Here is a 20853-nt window from a genome sequence, read left to right as displayed (position 1 = left end):
AAATCTGAGGTACTTCTGATGAGGTGGATAAATGGGGACATGCAAGTAAGCATCCTTGATGTCCAGAGACACCATAAAATCCCCCTCTTCCAGGCTTGCAATGACCGCTCTGAGCGATTCCATTTTGAACTTTAATCTTTTCAGATAAATGTTCAGGGACTTTAAATTCAATATGGGTCTGACCGAACCGTCCGGTTTCGGTACCACAAACATTGTGGAATAGTATCCCCTTCCCTGTTGAAGGAGGGGAACCTTTACCACCACCTGCTGGAGATATAGCTTGTGAATCGCCGCTAACACTACTTCCCGTTCCATGGGGGAAGCTGGCAGGGCCGATTTGAGGCAACGGTGAGGGGGTATCACTTCAAATTCCAGCTTGTACCCCTGAGACACAATCTGTATAGCCCAGGGATCCACCTGTGAGCGAACCCACTGGTGGCTGAAATTCCGGAGACGCGCCCCCACCGCTCCTGGCTCCACCTGTGGTGGATTTAGTGGAAGCCAGGGAGGACTTCTGTTCCTGGGAACTAGCTGTATGGTGCAGCTTCTTTCCTCTACCCCTGCCTCTGGCAAGAAAGGACGCACCTCTGACCTTCTTGCTTCTTTGTGATCGAAAGGACTGCATTTGGTAATACGGTGCTTTCTTAGGCTGTGAGGGAATATATGGCAAAAAGTTTGACTTCCCAGCCGTAGCTGTGGAAACCAGGTATGAGAGACCGTCCCCAAACAATTCCTCACCCTTGTAAGGTAACACCTCCATGTGCTTCTTGGAGTCGGCATCACCTGTCCATTGCCGAGTCCACAGGACCCTTTTGGCAGAAATGGACATTGCATTTATTCTAGAGCCCAGTAGGCAAATGTCCCTCTGGGCATCCCACATATATAGGACAGCATCTTTTATATGCCCCAGGGTCAGTAAAATTGTATCCTTGTCTAAGGTATCCATTTCCTCAGACAGATTATCTGTCCATGCTGCTACAGCACTACACATCCAAGCCGACGCAATTGCCGGCCTCAGTAGAGTACCTGAATGTGTATAAACAGACTTCAAGATACTTTCCTGCTTTCTATCTGCAGGATCCTTTATGGCGGCCGTATCCTGTGACGGCAGGGCCACCTTCTTAGATAAGCGTGTGAGAGCTTTATCTACCCTAGGGGAGGATTCCCAGCGCATCCTGTCCGTTGGCGGGAAAGGGTACGCCATAAGTAACCTTTTGGAAATCAGCACTTTCTTATCGGGGGAATCCCACGCTCTTTCACATAATTCATTCAATTCATGTGAAGGGGGAAAAGTCACCTCTTGCTTTTTCTCCCCATACATATAAACCCTCGTCAGGGACAGGGTTTACCTCTGAAATGTGCAAAACATCCTTCATTGCTGTAATCATGTAGCGGATGGCTTTAGCCATTTTAGGCTGCAATTTTGCATCATCTTCATCGACACTGAAGTCAGAATCCGTGTCGATATCTGTGTCAACAATTTTGGATAGTGGGCGCTTTTGAGACCCCGACGGCCTCTGCGCTGTAGGATCAGGCATGGGCTGAGACCCTGACTGTCCCAAGGCATCATCTTTATCCAACCTTTTATGTAAGGAGTTTACATTATCATTTAACACCTTCCACATATCCATCCAATCAGGTGTCGGCACAGTCGACGGCGACACGTCATTCATCTGCACTTGCTCTGCCTCCACATAGCCCTCTTCGTCAAACATGTCGACACACGCGTACCGACACCACACACACAGGGGATGCTCTATATGAGGACAGGACCCCCACAAGGCCCTTTGGAGACACAGAGAGAGAGTATGCCAGCACACACCCCAGCGCTATATGACCCAGGAATCACACAGTAACTTAGTGTTTACCCAGTAGCTGCTGTATATATGATTAATGCGCTAAATTTATGTGCCCCCCCTCTCTTTTTACCCTTTCTACCGTGAGTCTGCAGGGGAGAGCTTCCTCTCAGCGGAGCTGTGGAGAGAAAATGGCGTTGGTGAGTGCTGAGGAAGAAGGCCCCGCCCACTCAGCGGCAGGCTTCTGTCCCGCGATTTTCTGTAAAAATAATGGCGGGGGCTCATGCATATAACAGTGTCCAACTGTATATATGCTGCTTTTGCCAGGAGGTACTTAATTGCTGCCCAGGGCGCCCCCCCCCTGCGCCCTGCACCCTACAGTGACCGGAGTGTGTGGGTTAGTGTGGGCGCAATGGCGCACAGCTGCAGTGCTGTGCGCTACCTCATATGAAGACAGGAGTCTTCTGCCGCCGATTGACGTCTTCTTGCTTTAACCCGCCGGCTTCTGACTTCTGGCTCTGCGAGGGGGACGGCGGCGCGGCTCCGGGAACGGACGACAAGGTCAGGTCCTGTGTTCGATCCCTCTGGAGCTAATGGTGTCCAGTAGCCTAAGAAGCGCAACCTAGCCGCAGTTAGTAGGTTTGCTTCTCTCCCCTCAGTCCCACGTAGCAGAGAGTCTGTTGCCAGCAAAAGCTCTCTGAAAATAAAAAACCTAACTAAAATACTTTATTATTAGCAAGCTCAGGAGAGCTCACTAAAAGCACCCAGCTCTGGCCGGGCACAGATTCTAACTGAGGTCTGGAGGAGGGGCATAGAGGGAGGAGCCAGTGCACACCAGTAGTACTAAATCTTCGAGTGCCCAGTCTCCTGCGGAGCCCGTCTATTCCCCATGGTCCTTACGGAGTCCCCAGCATCCACTAGGACGTTAGAGAAATGTATTTATTACCAATTATTTATATAGTGTGCACATATTCCATAGTGCTTTACAGATATTTGGCCATTCACATCAGTCCCTGCTCCAGTGGAGCTTACAATCTATATTCCCTACTACACGCACAAACTGGTTAATTTTTGTTGGAAGCCAGTTAACCCACCAGTATATTTTTGGATTGTGGGAGGGAAACCTGAAGAGCTCGGAGGAAACCCAGGCAAGCACGGGGAGAAGATACAAACTACACACAGTTCAGGCCTTGGTGGGAATCTAATACACTACCTCAATAACAAACCTCTAAAGTGACAGGAGCAGGGTGATGCAGTCTAACATTCTCCTGCAGCAGTCAGCCCCCATCACAGAGGAGGAGGAGCAGACAACGCAGGCACACTTCTCCCAGGGCAGTCATCTCCAGGGATGCTGGGCACGTCCCTGGAGTGATGCAAGTGGCATTTCTAGTGAGGTCATACCCCTTTTAGGAGGCGCATGAGAGGGCTATGGAGTGTGCACCAGGTGTCACAGGACCTGGTGACGCCTCTGGCACCCATTAGTATTGGACGTGCCTAAAATCAGTGCAACTGACTCTGCACACATTTGTCACACCTCAGGAGGCTGAGAGAAGACAAGTGTCCTCCCGAGACTCTAGGCGACCAAACAGTGCAATAATTAAGTTGCTCTCTTTCTGGTGCCCAAACGTGTGGTTGCCCACATCAACGGAATCACCCCCAATGGACATTTGACAAAGCTAGCACCTCAAATACAGCATGAGCCCAAAGAGCACAACTTGCTCAGAGTAAGCCCAAAATTATCAAATGGCTAGTTAGACAATAGGAGATATACTCATTCTGGTTGAAGACCCTTGAGGGGAAAAAAAAATAAGAATTTACTTACCGATAATTCTATTTCTCGGAGTCCGTAGTGGATGCTGGGGTTCCTGAAAGGACCATGGGGGATAGCGGCTCCGCAGGAGACAGGGCACAAAAAAGTAAAGCTTTTACCAGATCAGGTGGTGTGCACTGGCTCCTCCCCCTATGACCCTCCTCCAGACTCCAGTTAGGTACTGTGCCCGGACGAGCGTACACAATAAGGGAGGCAATTTGAATCCCGGGTAAGACTCATACCAGCCACACCAATCACACCGTACAACTTGTGATCTAAACCCAGTTAACAGTATGATAACAGAAAGAGCCTCTTAAAGATGGCTCCTTAACAATATAACCCGAATTTGTTAACAATAACTATGTACAGTATTGCAGATAATCCGCACTTGGGATGGGCGCCCAGCATCCACTACGGACTCCGAGAAATAGAATTATCGGTAAGTAAATTCTTATTTTCTCTATCGTCCTAAGTGGATGCTGGGGTTCCTGAAAGGACCATGGGGATTATACCAAAGCTCCCAAACGGGCGGGAGAGTGCGGATGACTCTGCAGCACCGAATGAGAGAATTCCAAGTCCTCTTTTGCCAGGGTATCAAATTTGTAGAATTTTACAAACGTGTTTTCCCCCGACCACGTAGCTGCTCGGCAGAATTGTAATGCCGAGACCCCTCGGGCAGCCGCCCAAGATGAGCCCACCTTCCTTGTGGAATGGGCCTTAACAGATTTAGGCTGTGGCAGGCCTGCCACAGAATGAGCAAGTTGAATTGTGTTACAAATCCAACGAGCAATCGTCTGCTTAGAAGCAGGGGCACCCAACTTGTTGGGTGCATATAGTATCAACAGCGAGTCAGATTTTCTGACTTCAGCCGTCCTTGAAATGTATATTTTTAAGGCTCTGACAACGTCCAACAACTTGGAGTCCTCCAAGTCGCCAGTGGCCGCAGGCACCACAATAGGTTGGTTCAGGTGAAACGCTGATACCACCTTAGGGAGAAAATGCGGACGAGTCCTCAGTTCTGCCCTATCCGAATGGAAGATTAGATAAGGGCTTTTATAAGATAAAGCCGCCAATTCAGATACTCTCCTGGCGGAAGCCAGGGCCAGTAACATAGTCACTTTCCATGTGAGATATTTAAAATCCACCTTTTTCAATGGTTCAAACCAATGGGATTTGAGGAAATCTAAAACTACATTTAGATCCCACGGTGCCACCGGAGGCAACACAGGAGGCTGTATATGCAGTACTCCTTTAACAAAAGTCTGTACCTCAGGAACTGAGGCCAATTCTTTTTGGAAGAATATTGACAGGGCCGAAATTTGAACCTTAATAGATCTCAATTTGAGACCCATAGACAATCCTGATTGTAGGAAATGTAGGAAACGACCCAGTTGAAATTCCTCCGTCGGAACACTCCGATCCTCGCACCACGCGACATATTTTCGCCAAATGCGGTGATAATGTTTCGCGGTGACTTCCTTCCTTGCCTTAATCAAGGTAGGAATGACTTCTTCTGGAATGCCTTTCCCTTTTAGGATCTGGCGTTCAACCGCCATGCCGTCAAACGCAGCCGCGGTAAGTCTTGAAAGAGACAGGGACCCTGTTGTAGCAGGTCCCTTCTCAGAAGTAGAGGGCACGGGTCGTCCGTGACCAACTCTTGAAGTTCCGGGTACCAAGTCCTTCTTGGCCAATCCGGAGCCACTAGTATTGTTCTTACTCCTCTTCACCGTATAATCTTCAATACCTTTGGTATGAGAGGCAGAGGAGGAAACACATATACTGATTTGTACACCCAAGGTGTTACCAGTGCGTCCACAGCTATTGCCTGTGGATCTCTTGACCTGGCGCAATACTTGTCCAGTTTCTTGTTGAGGCAAGACGCCATCATGTCTACCATTGGTCTTTCCCAACAGTTTATTAGCATGTGGAAGACTTCTGGATGAAGACCCCACTCTCCCGGGTGAATATCGTGTCTGCTGAGGAAGTCTGCTTCCCAGTTGTCCACGCCCGGGAAGAACACTGCTGACAGTGCTATTACGTGATTTTCCGCCCAGCGAAGAATCTTGGCAGCTTCTGCCATTGCACTCCTGCTTCTTGTGCCGCCCTGTCTGTTTACATGGGCGACCGCCGTGATGTTGTCCGACTGAATCAACACCGGTTTTCCTTGCAGGAGTGGTTCCGCCTGGCTTAGAGCATTTTAGGTTGCTCTTAGTACCAGAATGTTTATGTGAAGAGACTTTTCCAGGTTCGTCCATACCCCCTGGAAGTTTCTTCCTTGTGTGACTGCTCCCCAGCCTCTCAGGCTGGCGTCCGTGGTCACCAGGATCAAATCCTGTATGCCGAATCTGCGGCCCTCCAATAGATGAGCCTTTTGCAACCACCACAGAAGATATACCCTTGTCCTTGGCGACAGGGTTATTCGCAGGTGCATCTGAGGATGCGACCCTGACCATTTGTCCAACAGATCCCTTTGGAAAATTCTTGCATGGAATCTGCCGAATGGAATTGCTTCGTAAAAAGCCACCATTTTTCCCAGGACTCTTGTGCATTGATGTACAGACACCTTTCCTGGTTTTAGGAGGTTCCTGACAGGTCGGATAACTCCTTGGCTTTTTCCTCGGGAAGAAAAACCTTTTTCTGAACCGTGTCCAGAATCATCCCTAGGAACAGCAGACGTATCGTCGGAAAACAGCTGCGATTCTTGGAATATTTAGAATCCAGTCGTGCCGTCGAAGAACTACTTTAGATAGTGCTCTTCCGACCTCCAACTGTTCTCTGGAACTTGCCCTTTTTAGGTCGTGCAAGTAAGGGATAATTTAGATGCCTTTTTTCTTTGAAGAAACATCTTTTCGGCCATTACCTTGGTAAAAAGGCCCGGGGTGCCGTGGATAATTCAAACGGCATCGTCTGAAACTGATATTGACAGTTCTGTACCACGAACCAGAGGTACCCTTGATGAGAAGGACAAAATTTGGACATGGAGGTAATCCTTGATGTCCAGGGACACCATATAGTCCCCTTTTTTCCGGTTCGCTATCACTGCTCTGAGTGACTTTATCTCGATTTGAACCTTTTATGTAAGTGTTCAAAACATTTTAGATTTAGACTATGTGTCACCAAGCCGTCTGGCTTCAGTACCACCATATAGTGTGGAAAAATAATACCCTTTTCCTTGTCGTAGGAGGGGTACTTTGATTATCACCTGCTGGATATACAGCTTGTGAATTGTTTCCAATGCTGCCTCCCTGTCGGAGGGAGCCGTTGGTAAAGCAGACTTCAGGAACCTGCGAGGAGAAGATGTCTCGACTCTCCAATCTTTACCCCTGGGATAATACTCGTACGATCTAGGGGTCAACTTGCGAGTGATCCCACTGCGCCCTGAGACTCTTGAGACTACCCCCCCACCTTGAGTCCGCTTGCACGGCCCCAGCGTCATGCTGAGGACTTGGCAGACGCGGTGGAGGGCTTCTTTTCCTGGGAAAGGGCTGCCTGCTGCAGTCTACTTCCCTTACCTCTATGTCTGGGCAGATATGACTGGCCTTTTGCCTGCATGCCCTCATGGGAAAGGAAAGATTGAGGCTGAAAAGACGGTGTCTTTTTTAGCTGAGATGTAACTTGGGGTAAAAAAGGTTGGATTTCCCAGCTGTTGCTGTGGTCCCCAGGTCCGATGGACCGACCCCCAAATAACTCCTTCCCTTTATACAGCAATACTTCCATCTGCCGTATGGGATCTGTATCACCTGACCACTGTCGTGTCCCTGACATCTTCTGGGAGATATGGACAACGCACTTATCTTGGAGACGGTAACGCCACTTGATAAGCGTGTGAGCGCCTTATCACCCTAAGGGGTGTTTCCCAACGTACCCTAATTTCTGGCGGGAAAGGGTATAACGCCAATATTTGCTATCGGGGTAACCCTACGCATCCTCACACACTTCATTTTATTTTATCTGATTCAGGAAAAACTACAGGTAGTTTTTTTCACTCCCACATAATACCCTTTCTTGTGGTACTTGTAGTATCAGAAACACGTAACACCTCCTTCATTGCCCTTAACGTGTGGCCCTAATGAGAAATACGTTTGTTTATTCACCGTCGACACTGTATTCAGTGTCCGTGTCTGTGTCTGTGTCGACCGACTGAGGTAAATGGGCGTTTTTAAAACCCCTGACGGTGTTTCTGAGACGCCTGGACCGGTCCTAATAGATTGTCGGCCGTCTCATGTCGTCAACCGACCTTGCAGCGTGTTGACATTCTCACGTAATTCTCTAAATAAGCCATCCATTCCGGTGTCGACTCCCTAGAGAGTGACATCACCATTACAGGCAATTTCTCCGCCTCCTCACCAACATCGTCCTCATACATGTCGACACACACGTACCGACACATAGCACACACACCGGGAATGCTCTGACAGAGGACAGGACCCACTAGCCCTTTGGGGAGACAGAGGGAGAGTCTGCCAGCACACACCAAAAACGCTATAATTATATAGGGACAACCTTATATAAGTGTTTCTCCCTTATAGCATCTTTTATATATATACAATATCGCCAAAATCAGTGCCCCCCCTCTCTGTTTTAACCCTGTTTCTGTAGTGCAGTGCAGGGGAGAGCCTGGGAGCCTTCTCTCCAGCTTTTCTGTGAGAGAAAATGGCGCTGTGTGCTGAGGAGATAGGCCCCGCCCCTTTTTCGGCGGGCTCGTCTCCCGCTATTTTTGAAGTTAGGCAGGGGTTAAATATCTCCATATAGCCTCTGTGGGCTATATGTGAGGTATTTTTTGCCTCTAATAAGGTTTTTATTTGCCTCTCAGAGCGCCCCCCCCAGCGCTCTGCACCCTCAGTGACTGTTGTGTGAAGTGTGCTGAGAGGAAAATGGCGCACAGCTGCAGTGCTGTGCGCTACCTTTATGAAGACTCAGGAGTCTTCAGCCGCCGATTTTGGACCTCTTCTCTCTTCAGCGTCTGCAAGGGGGCCGGCGGCGCGGCTCCGGTGACCATCCAGGCTGTACCTGTGATCGTCCCTCTGGAGCTAGTGTCCAGTAGCCAAGCAGCAAATCCACTCTGCACGCAGGTGAGTTCACTACTTCTCCCCTAAGTCCCTCGTTGCAGTGATCCTGTTGCCAGCAGGACTCACTGTAAAGTAAAAAACCTAAGCTAAACTTTCTCTAAGCAGCTCTTTAGGAGAGCCACCTAGATTGCACCCTTCTCGTTCGGGCACAAAATCTAACTGGAGTCTGGAGGAGGGTCATAGGGGGAGGAGCCAGTGCACACCACCTGATCTGGTAAAAGCTTTACTTTTTTGTGCCCTGTCTCCTGCGGAGCCGCTATCCCCCATGGTCCTTTCAGGAACCCCAGCATCCACTTAGGACGATAGAGAAATATATAATGCCTTTACACGAGGCTTCTGAGCAGTGACTAGCCATAAAAATAAAAAAATGCAGATGGCCACACAGACTGTTAATTAGGCATAAAATATGCCACCACCAATTGATGTGTCCGCATGCTAGTGCATCAACTACCAGGGAACATTTACAGTTACGCCCTTGGTAAGATTTTTTCACAGTGTTTAAAAAAACAAAAAACAAGACAGAACTTCTCCAGATAACCATTAATAGTGGAAAACCAAGACACTAGGTCATGGTAGGTGCAAAGAAACACAGTATTATCTAGAGGGAAAAAGTAGAAACATTTTGCCAGAGCAGTTGCTAAACTAAATAAGTTATCCACTCCCTAATCACCTTAACTGCGAGCTGGAACTCCAATAGTTTGGTGTAACATGCTGCTCTGTTGCTGTACAGTTTGGCATCTTTAGGATTCCTCTTAATTGCCTCGGAGTACTGTTTCATTGCTTGTGGGTAATCTCCTGCAGAGAGAAAATTACAGGTCATCCACATACAGTATGTACAAACCCAGTACCTGCTTGCATTTATTTTGCTTTTTATTTTTTAAATATTTGGAAAAATGCTAGTGAAACACACATTACACCAGGTTTATGCTTTTACAAGAGAAGAAAACAACTCCTCCTCTAAATCTGTTATCTAGGACAGGGATAGAAGGTGACCCTTTGGGATGTTAACAGTTGCACCGGCAGGTCAGCCCCTCTCCTACCAAGTGCAATGATCTCCTCTTACTCCACCTTCCCCCAGAAACTTTTTATTTTTATGCACTAGACCCTCTTTAAACCAAAGACCTCAAGTACTTGACACAAAGCAGTTGGTCCCCTTCTCCACGTAGAATCCACAGGGTACCTGTAAATAAAATTATACTCAAAAATCCATTGTAGATCGGTTCTCTTTGTTTGTGATCCACGTACTTGGCAAAATAAAAAAACGAAAAACCCGAACCACGCACTAAAAGGGGTCCCATGTTTACACATGGGACCCCTTTCCCCGACTGGCAGGACCCCCCGTGACTGCTGTCAAAGAGGGTCCCTTCAGCCAATCATTGAGCACCACGTCATGGCACTCTGGCTGTGCGCGTCTGAGCTGTCAGTCAGGCGGCGCACTCGAGACACAATGTAGCGCATAGGCGCTCCATTGTATCCAATGGTGGGAACTTTGTGGTCAGCGGTAGACCGCGAGGTTATGTGGGGTCACTTGTGGTCTACCGCTGACAGCACAGTTCCCACCATTGGATACAATGGAGCGCCTATGCGCTACATTGTGTCTCGAGTGCACCGCCTGACTGACAGTTCAGGCGCGCACAGCCATTCAGGAGAGTGCCATGACTCCCTGATTGGCTGAAGGTACCCTCTTTGACAGCAGTCACGGGGGGTCCCACCAGTCGGGGAAAGGGGTCCCATTTGTAAACATGGGACCCCTTTCAGTGCGTGGATCGGGTTTTTCGTTTTTTTTATTTTGCCAAATACGTGGATTACAAACAGAAGAAGAGGACTGATCTACACTGGATTGTTGAGAGTATAATTTTATTTACAGGTACCCCGTGGATTCTACGTGGAGAAGGGGACCGACTGCTTTGTGTCAACATAGGTATGTATGTATGTATGTATGTATGTATGTATGTATGTATGTATGTATGTAATAAAGCTATACTGTCACGGTGTGCATTGTTTTTATTTGGGTATTTTTTTGTAGTAGAACTACAGGTACCAGCGGGCCCGTTTCCCCCCGCATGCTGGTACTTGTGGTTCTCCAAGTACCAGCTTGCAGGGGAGGCTTGCTGGTACTTGTAAGTTCTGCTACAAAAAAAAAATAAAAAAAAAAATAAGAATTTACTTACCGATAATTCTATTTCTCGTAGTCCGTAGTGGATGCTGGGGACTCCGTTAGGACCATGGGGAATAGCGGCTCCGCAGGAGACTGGGCACAAAAGTAAAGCTTTAGAACTACCTGGTGTGCACTGGCTCCTCCCCCTATGACCCTCCTCCAAGCCTCAGTTAGGATACTGTGCCCGGACGAGCGTACACAATAAGGAAGGATTTTGAATCCCGGGTAAGACTCATACCAGCCACACCAATCACACCATATAACTTGTGATCTAAACCCAGTTAACAGCATGATAACAGAGGAGCCTCTAGAAAAGATGGCTCACTACAGCAATAACCCGATTTTTTGGTAACAATAACTATGTACCAGTATTGCAGACAATCCGCACTTGGGATGGGCGCCCAGCATCCACTACGGACTACGAGAAATAGAATTATCGGTAAGTAAATTCTTATTTTCTCTGACGTCCTAGTGGATGCTGGGGACTCCGTAAGGACCATGGGGATTATACCAAAGCTCCCAAACGGGCGGGAGAGTGCGGATGACTCTGCATCACCAAATGAGAGAACTCCAGGTCCTCAGCCAGGGTATCAAATTTGTAGAATTTTACAAACGTATTTGCTCCTGACCAAGTAGCTGCTCGGCAAAGTTGTAAAGCCGAGACCCCTCGGGCAGCCGCCCAAGATGAGCCCACCTTCCTTGTGGAATGGGCTTTTACAGATTTTGGCTGTGGCAGGCCTGCCACAGAATGTGCAAGCTGAATTGTACTACAAATCCAACGAGCAATAGTCTGCTTAGAAGCAGGAGCACCCAGCTTGTTGGGTGCATACAGAATAAACAACGAGTCAGATTTTCTGACTCCAGCCGTCCTGGAAACCTATATTTCTAGGGCTCTGACAACGTCTAGCAACTTGGAGTCCTCCAAGTCCCTAGTAGCCGCAGGCACCACAATAGGTTGATTCAGGTGAAACGCTGAAAACCACCTTAGGGAGAAACTGAGGACAAGTCCTCAATTCCGCCCTGTCCGAATGGAAAATCAGATGAGGGCTTTTACAGGATAAAGCCGCCAATTCTGACACGCACCTGGCTAAGGCCAGGGCCAACAGCATGACCACTTTCCATGTGAGATATTTTAACTCCACATATTTAAGTGGTTCAAACCAATGTGACTTTTGGAACCCAAAAACTACATTTAGATCCCAAGGTGCCACTGGAAGCACAAAAGGAGGCTGTATATACAGTACCCCTTTCACAAACGTCTGAACTTCAGGGACTGAAGCTAGTTCTTTTTGGAAGAAAATTGACAGGGCCGAAATTTGAACCTTAATGGACCCCCATTTCAGGCCCATAGACACTCCTGTTTTCAGGAAATGTAGGAATCGACCTAGTTGAAAATTCCTCCGTCGGGGCCTTACTGGCCTCGCACCACGCAACATTTTCGCCAAATGCGGTGATAATGTTTTGCGGTTATATCTTTCCTGGCTTTGATCAGGATAGGAATGACTTCATCCGGAATGCCTTTCTCCTTCAGGATCCGGCGTTCAACCGCCATGCCGTCAAACGCAGCCGCGGTAAGTCTTGGAACAGACAGGGTCCTTGCTGGAGCAGGTCCCTTCTTAGAGGTAGAGGCCACGGATCCTCCGTGAGCATCTCTTGAAGTTCCGGTTACCAAGTCCTTCTTGGCCAATCCGGAGCCACGAATATAGTGCTTACTCCTCTCCATCTTATAATTCTCAGTACCTTGGGTATGAGAGGCAGAGGAGGGAACACATACACTGACTGGTACACCCACTGTGTTACCAGAGCGTCTACAGCTATTGCCTGAGGGTCCCTTGACCTGGCGCAATACTTGTCGAGTTTTATAAACATGTGAAAGACTTCTGGGTGAAGTCCCCACTCTCCCGGGTGGAGGTCGTGTCTGCTGAGGAAGTCTGCTTCCCAGTTGTCCACTCCCGGAATGAATACTGCTGACAGTGCTATCACATGATTTTCCGCCCAGCGAAGAATCCTTGCAGCTTCTGCCATTGCCCTCCTGCTTCTTGTGTCACCCTGTCTGTTTACGTGGGTGACTGCCGTGATGTTGTCCGAATGGATCAACTCCGGGTGACCTTGAAGCAGAGGTCTTGCTGAGCTTAGAGCATTGTAAATGGCCCTTAGCTTCAGGATATTTATGTGAAGTGATGTCTCCAGGCTTGACCATAAGCTCTGGAAATTCCTTCCCTGTGTGACTGCTCCCCAGCCTCGCAGGCTGGCATCCGTGGTCACCAGGACCCAGTCCTGAATGTGCGTCCCTCTAGAAGATGAGCACTCTGCAACCACCACAGGAGAGACACCCTTGTGCTTGGTGACAGGGTTATCCGCTGATGCATCTGAAGATGCGACCCGGACCATTTGTCCAGCAGGTCCCACTGGAAAGTTCTTGCGTGGAATCTGCCGAATGGTATTGCTTCGTAGGAAGCCACCATTTTTCCCAGAACCATTTCATTGATGTACTGAGACTTGGCTCGGTTATAGGAGGTTCCCGACTAGCTCGGATAACTCCCTGACTTTCTCCTCCGGGAGAAACACCTTTTTCTGGACTGTGTCCAGGATCATCCCTAGGAACAGAAGACGAGTCGTCGGAATCAGCTGCGATTTTGGAATATTGAGAATCCAATCGTGCTGCCGCAACACTACCTGAGATAGTGCTACACCGACCTCCAACTGTTCCCTGGATCTTACCCTTATCAGGGAATCGTCCAAGTAAGGGATAACTAAAATTCCCTTCCTTCGAAGGAGTATCATCATTTCGGCCATTACCTTGGTAAAGACCCGGGGTGCCGTGGACCATCCATATGGCAGCGTCTGAAACTGATAGTGACAGTTCTGTACCATAAACCTGAGGTACCCTTGGTGAGAAGGGTAAATTGGGACATGAAGGTAAGCATCCTTGATGTCCCGAGACATCATGTAGTCCCCTTCTTCCAGGTTCGCAATCACTGCTCTGAGTGACTCAATCTTGAATTTGAACCTCCGTATGTAAGTGTTCAAGATTTTAGATTTAGAATCGGTCTCACCGAGCCGTCCGGCTTCGGTACCACAACAGTGTGGAATAATACCCCGTTCCCTATTGCAGGAGGGGTATCTTGATTATCACCTGCTGGGAATACAGCTTGTGAATGGCTTCCAAAACTGCCTCCCTGTCATAAGGAGACATCGGTAAAGACGACTTTAGGAAACGGCGAGGGGGAGACGTCTCGAATTCCAATTTGTACCCCTGAGATATCACCTGAAGGATCCAGGGGTCTACTTGCGAGTGAGCCCACTGTGCGCTGAAATTCATTGAGACGGCCCCCCACCGTGCCTGATTCTGCTTGTAAAGCCCCAGCGTCATACTGAGGGCTTGGCAGAGGCGGGAGAGGGTTTCTGTTCCTGGGAACTGGCTGATTTCTGCAGCCTTCTTCCTCTCCCTCTGTCACGGGGCAGAAATGAGGAACCTTTTGCCCGCTTGCCCACGAAAAGACTGCGCCTGATAATACGGCGTCTTCTTATGTTGAGAGGCGACCTGGGGTACAAACGTGGATTTCCCAGCTGTTGCCGTGGCCACCAGGTCTGAAAGACCGACCCCAAATAACTCCTCCCCTTAATAAGGCAATACTTCCAAATGCCGTTTGGAATCCGCATCACCTGACCACTGTCGTGTCCATAACCCTCTACTGGCAGAAATGGACAACGCACTTAGACTTGATGCCAGTCGGCAAATATTCCGCTGTGCATCACGCATATATAGAAATGCATCTTTTAAATGCTCTATAGGCAATAATATACTGTCCCTATCTAGGGTATCAATATTTTCAGTCAGGGAATCAGACCACGCCAACCCAGCACTGCACATCCAGGCTGAGGCGATTGCTTGTCGCAGTATAACACCAGTATGTGTGTAAATACATTTTAGGATACCCTCCTGCTTTCTATCAGCAGGATCCTTAAGGGCGGCCATCTCAGGAGAGGGTAGAGCCCTTGTTCTTACAAGCGTGTGAGCGCTTTATCTACCCTAGGGGGTGTTTCCCAACGCACCCTAACCTCTGGCGGGAAAGGATATAATGCCAATAACATTTTAGAAATTATCAGTTGTTATCGGGGGAAAACCACGCATCATCACACACCTCATTTAATTTCTCAGATTCAGGAAAACTACAGGTAGTTTTTCCTCACCGAACATAATACCCCTTTTTGGTGGTACTCGTATTATCAGAAATGTGTAAAACATTTTTCATTGCCTCAATCATGTAACGTGTGGCCCTACTGGAAGTCACATTTGTCTCTTCACCGTCGACACTGGAGTCAGTATCCGTGTCGGCGTCTATATCTGCCATCTGAGGTAACGGGCGCTTTAGAGCCCCTGACGGCCTATGAGACGTCTGGACAGGCACAAGCTGAGTAGCCGGCTGTCTCATGTCAACCACTGTCTTTTATACAGAGCTGACACTGTTACGTAATTCCTTCCAACAGTTCATCCACTCAGGTGTCGACCCCCTAGGGGGTGACATCACTATTACAGGCAATCTGCTCCGTCTCCACATCATTTTTCTCCTCATACATGTCGACACAAACGTACCGACACACAGCACACACACAGGGAATGCTCTGATAGAGGACAGGACCCCACTAGCCCTTTGGGGAGACAGAGGGAGAGTTTGCCAGCACACACCAGAGCGCTATATATATATATATATACACAGGGATAACCTTATATAAGTGTTTTTCCCCTTATAGCTGCTGTATTTTTAATACTGCGCGTAATTAGTGCCCCCCTCTCTTTTTTAACCCTTTCTGTAGTGTAGTGACTGCAGGGGAGAGCCAGGGAGCTTCCCTCCAACGGAGCTGTGAGGGAAAATGGCGCCAGTGTGCTGAGGAGATAAGGCCGCCGAGAAGGGGGCGGAGCCTATCTCCCGTTTTTCTGTGTATTCTGGCAGGGGTTAAATTCATCCATATAGCCCAGGAGCTATATGTGATGCATTTTTTTTTTTGCCATCCAAGGTGTTTTTATTGCGTCTCAGGGCGCCCCCCCCCAGCGCCCTGCACCCTCAGTGACCGGAGAGAGCAATGGCGCACAGCTGCAGTGCTGTGCGCTACCTTGTTGAAGACAGGACGTCTTTTGCCGCCGATTTTCCGGACCTCTTCTGGCTCTGTAAGGGGGCCGGCGGCGTGGCTCTGGGACCTATCCATGGCTGGGCCTGTGATCGGTCCCTCTGGAGCTAATGTCCAGTAGCCTAAGAAGCCCAATCCACTCTGCACGCAGGTGAGTTCGCTTCTTCTCCCCTTAGTCCCTCGATGCAGTGAGCCTGTTGCCAGCAGGTCTCACTGAACATAAAAAACCTAAAACTAAACTTTTCACTAAGCAGCTCAGGAGAGCCACCTAGTGTGCACCCTTCTCGTTCGGGCACAAAAATCTAACTGAGGCTTGGAGGAGGGTCATAGGGGGAGGAGCCAGTGCACACCAGGTAGTTCTAAAGCTTTACTTTTGTGCCCAGTCTCCTGCGGAGCCGCTATTCCCCATGGTCCTTACGGAGTCCCCAGCATCCACTAGGACGTCAGAGAAAACATTCTTTTTTTTTTTTTGACACAAAAGGCTATCAAGCTCCCCATCCGCCGCTCTTGGATGGGGGAGGGGACAGCCTCGGGCTTCACCCCTGGCCCTTGGGTGGCTGGAGGGGGGACCCCTTGATTTAAGGGGTCCCCACTCCTCCAGGGTAACCCGGCCAGGGGTGACTAGTTGGGGATTTAATGCCACGGCCGCAGGGACCGGTATAAAAGTGTCCCCCGGCTGTGACATTCTCTCTCTGGCTAGTGGAGCCCGGTGTTGGTGTTAAAAATACGGGGGACCCCTACGTCTTTTGTCCCCCGTATTTTTTGCACCAGAACCAGGCGCAGAGCCCGGTGCTGGTTGTTAAACCGGTCATTTCCCCCCCCGTATTTTTACAACCAGGACCGGTTCAAAGAGCCCGAGGCTGGTTATGCTTAGGAGGGGGGACCCCATGCTATTTTTTTCTGGATTTTTAAACATTACATACCCCTTCCAACTGAAAAACATGCACTGATCTATCCATATTATTGTAGTTCGTAAAAAAAAAATATATCAATTAAATAATACTTGTGGCTCCTAAATAGACAAACCAAGTAGATAATCCCTTCAAATATAAAAAGATATGCTATTAGCAATAAAAAAATAAAATAAAAAAGCACCAAAAAATACATGTTTTAAAAAAAAAATATTAGATCACGACAGAAAAATTAGGCGGAATGAAATTGAAAAGCACTGTTGTCGAATCGACATTCTTCAATTGAATATACTTTAGTCGAAAAGCTGCATTTTTAACATTGCAGACATGTCGAATTGAAAAAATGTCGAATTGAAAAAAGTCGAAAATGAAACGGCAGGTTTTTTGTCGAAAAGTACTGTATTGAATTGTCGAATCAAATTCAACAGGATTTGTGTGTCGAAAATTACCAGTTTCTCGACATTTTCGGCAATTCGACAACAATTGAATATACCCCATAATTTGCAATTTTCCTTGCGATATGGACTATAGTCGGTATCGCAGGAAAATATAGTGCACAGCACACCGTGTGTATAGAGCTTGCGATGTCGATGTGCGGTCCAGTCATCTCAAAAAAAAAAAAAAAAAAGACTGTGCAGGCAGTCCAACATTAACTAGATCAGCGGTGACAGGCTCTGACCACGTCGTACACAGTCAATGTCGGGCATTACCTGCATCGCACTGTGTGTATGCACCTTAAGGGGTGTATTCATTAAGAGTCAGATCCATTGCGACATGTATTTGTCAGAATGGATCAGACAACCCCTATTCAAAGGGTGGCCAAATCAGACTGTCGGATTTAAGCCTAATCAGACTGTCATATTTGGCCCGGCGTCCGTGCAGCTGCAGTGTGTCAGGGCCGTTATTGATTCTCGAAAAAGACATTCTTAACTAAGCCCCAACATATACCTCACGCCAACCGGCTTCCTACACCCCTGCCGCCCTGTGTGATACATCCTGTGCAGCTGCCTCGCTGAGAGGCACCCGGCGCCACTGACCGTTGGAATATCTCATCCACCTCACTCTCCCCACAGTGTCAGCGGCTCTAAGCGAGGCGGCTGCTGCACAGGATGCATCACAGGGCGGCAGGGGTGAAGGAAGCAGTTTGGCGTGAGGTATATGTTAGGGCTTAGTTAAGAATGTCTTTTTCTAGAATCAATAATAGCACTGACACACTGCAGCTGCACGGACGGCAAAATCAGACGGGTTTGGCCCGGTCCAGACAATGTCAATCAGACTTTTTTCTAAAAGTCAGATTGACATATTTGGAAACGGGGCTAAAACCTGTCGGATTTGGTCCCCTTTCCGACAGAAGCATGCAGATCGGCAGCTATTCCACTGATCCACGTGCTTTCAGTCAGCTTTCTGACAAGTCAGAAAAAACGGGGCCGTATTGAATAGGTCGGAACACCTTCTGACCTAAACTGGTCGGAAACTGCTGTCTTTCAGACAAGACGGCAGTTTCCGACAGGTATTGAATACACCCCTAAGTCTCTAGACTACAAATCAACGAAACCTGAGGCAACTAGCTCAATAAAAAAAAAAAAAAAAAAATATATATAATAATTATATATATATATATATATATATATATATATATATATATATATATATATATATATATATATATATATATATATATATATATATATAAAGACGAGAACCACTGACATTTTTTATTTTGTAAACGTTTGAATATGCTGTAATGGTGAAATGTGTTGCCTAACCCTGATCTAAAAAAAATAAAAATCAGAAAAAATAAGAATTTACTTACCGATAATTCTATTTCTCGGAGTCCGTAGTGGATGCTGGGGTTCCTGAAAGGACCATGGGGAATAGCGGCTCCGCAGGAGACAGGGCACAAAAGTAAAGCTTTTACAGGTCAGGTGGTGTGTACTGGCTCCTCCCCCTATGACCCTCCTCCAGACTCCAGTTAGGTACTGTGCCCGGACGAGCGTACACAATAAGGGAGGATTTTGAATCCCGGGTAAGACTCATACCAGCCACACCAATCACACCGTACAACTTGTGATCTAAACCCAGTTAACAGTATGATAACAGAGGAGCCTCTGAAAGATGGCTTCCTAAACAATAACCCGAATTAGTTAACAATAACTATGTACAAGTATTGCAGATAATCCGCACTTGGGATGGGCGCCCAGCATCCACTACGGACTCCGAGAAATAGAATTATCGGTAAGTAAATTCTTATTTTCTCTATCGTCCTAAGTGGATGCTGGGGTTCCTGAAAGGACCATGGGGATTATACCAAAGCTCCCAAACGGGCGGGAGAGTGCGGATGACTCTGCAGCACCGAATGAGAGAACTCCAGGTCCTCCTTTGCCAGGGTATCAAATTTGTAAAAATTTACAAACGTGTTCTCCCCTGACCACGTAGCTGCTCGGCAGAGTTGTAATGCCGAGACCCCTCGGGCAGCCGCCCAAGATGAGCCCACCTTCCTTGCGGAATGGGCCTTAACAGATTTAGGCTGTGGCAGGCCTGCCACAGAATGTACAAGTTGAATCTTGTTACAAATCCAACGAGCAATCGACTGCTTAGAAGCAGGTGCACCCAACTTGTTGGGTGCATACAGTATAAACAGCGAGTCAGATTTTCTGACTCCAGCCGTCCTTTAAATGTATATTTTTAAGGCTCTGACAACGTCCAACAACTTGGAGTCCTTCAAGTCGTCTGTAGCCGCAGGCACTACAATAGGCTGGTTCAGGTGAAACGCTGATACCACCTTAGGGAGAAAATGCGGACGCGTCCGCAGCTCTGCCCTATGTCGAATGGAAAATTAAATAAGGGCTTTTATAAAACAAAGCCGCCAGTTCAGATACTCTCCCGGCCGAAGCCAGGGCCAGTAACATAGTCACTTTCCATGTGAGATATTTCAAATCCACATTCTTTAGTGGTTCAAACCAATTGGATTTGAGGAAATCTAAAACTACATTTAGATCCCACGGTGCCACCTTAGGCACCACAGGAGGCTGTATATGCAGTACTCCTTTGATAAAAATCTGGACCTCAGGGACTGAGGCCAATTCTTTTTGGAAGAATATTGATAGGGCCGAAATTTGAACCTTAATAGATCCCAATTTGAGACCCATAGACAATCCTGATTGCAGGAAATGTAGGAAAACGACCCAGTTGAAATTCCTCCATCGGAGCACTCCGCTGCTCGCACCACGCAACATATTTTCGCCAAATACGGCGATAATGCTTCGCGGTGACTTCCTTCCTTGCCTTTATCAAGGTAGGAATGACTTCTTCTGGAATGCCTTTTCCTTTTAGGATCTGGCATTCAAACGCCATGCCGTCAAACGCAGCCGCGGTAAGTCTTGAAAAAGACAAGGACCCTGCTGAAGCAGGTCCCTTCTCAGAAGTAGAGGCCACGGATCGTCCGTGACCATCTCTTGAAGTTCCGGGTACCAAGTCCTTCTTGGCCAATCCGGAGCCACTAGTCTTACTCCTCTTTGCCGTATAATCCTCAATACCTTTGGTATGAGAGGCAGAGGAGGAAACACATATACGGACTGGTACACCCAAGGTGTTACCAACGCGTCCACAGCTATTGCCTGCGGATCTCTTGACCTGGCGCAATAACTGTCCAGTGTCTTGTTGAGGCGAGACGCCATCATGTCCACCATTGGTTTTACCCAACGGTTTAATAGCATGTGGAAAACTTCTGGATGAAGTACCCACTCTCCCGGGTGAAGGTCGTGTCTGCTGAGGAAGTCTGCTTCCCAGTTGTCCACGCCCGGGATGAATACTGCTGACAGTGCTATCACGTGATTCTCCGCCCAGCGAAGGATCCTGGCAGCTTCTGCCATTCTGTTTCTTGTGCCGCCCTGTCTGTTTACATGGGCGACTGCCGTGATGTTGTCCGACTGGATCAACACCGGTCTTCCTTGAAGCAGAGGTTCCGCCTGGCTTAGAG

At 48.0% G+C, this 20853-nt stretch overlaps 1 protein-coding gene across 1 annotated transcript in view; it reads right to left on the bottom strand.

Moving 5' to 3' along the window:
- STIP1 (stress induced phosphoprotein 1) overlaps positions 1–20853 on the bottom strand; it is a 189031-nt gene that overhangs the window by 15723 nt on the left and 152455 nt on the right. Inside the window, exon 10 of the mRNA XM_063944941.1 lies at positions 9346–9470. Within this exon, the coding sequence (XP_063801011.1) occupies positions 9346–9470 (125 nt within the window). The remainder of the gene's footprint in view (positions 1–9345; positions 9471–20853) is intronic.

The sequence above is a fragment of the Pseudophryne corroboree genome, chromosome 11 (assembly GCF_028390025.1).
Source record: "Pseudophryne corroboree isolate aPseCor3 chromosome 11, aPseCor3.hap2, whole genome shotgun sequence".
NCBI classification, from domain to species: Eukaryota; Metazoa; Chordata; class Amphibia; order Anura; family Myobatrachidae; genus Pseudophryne; species Pseudophryne corroboree.
Note: the sequence above shows the minus strand (reverse complement) of the source record. Positions and strands in the feature narration are given on the sequence as shown.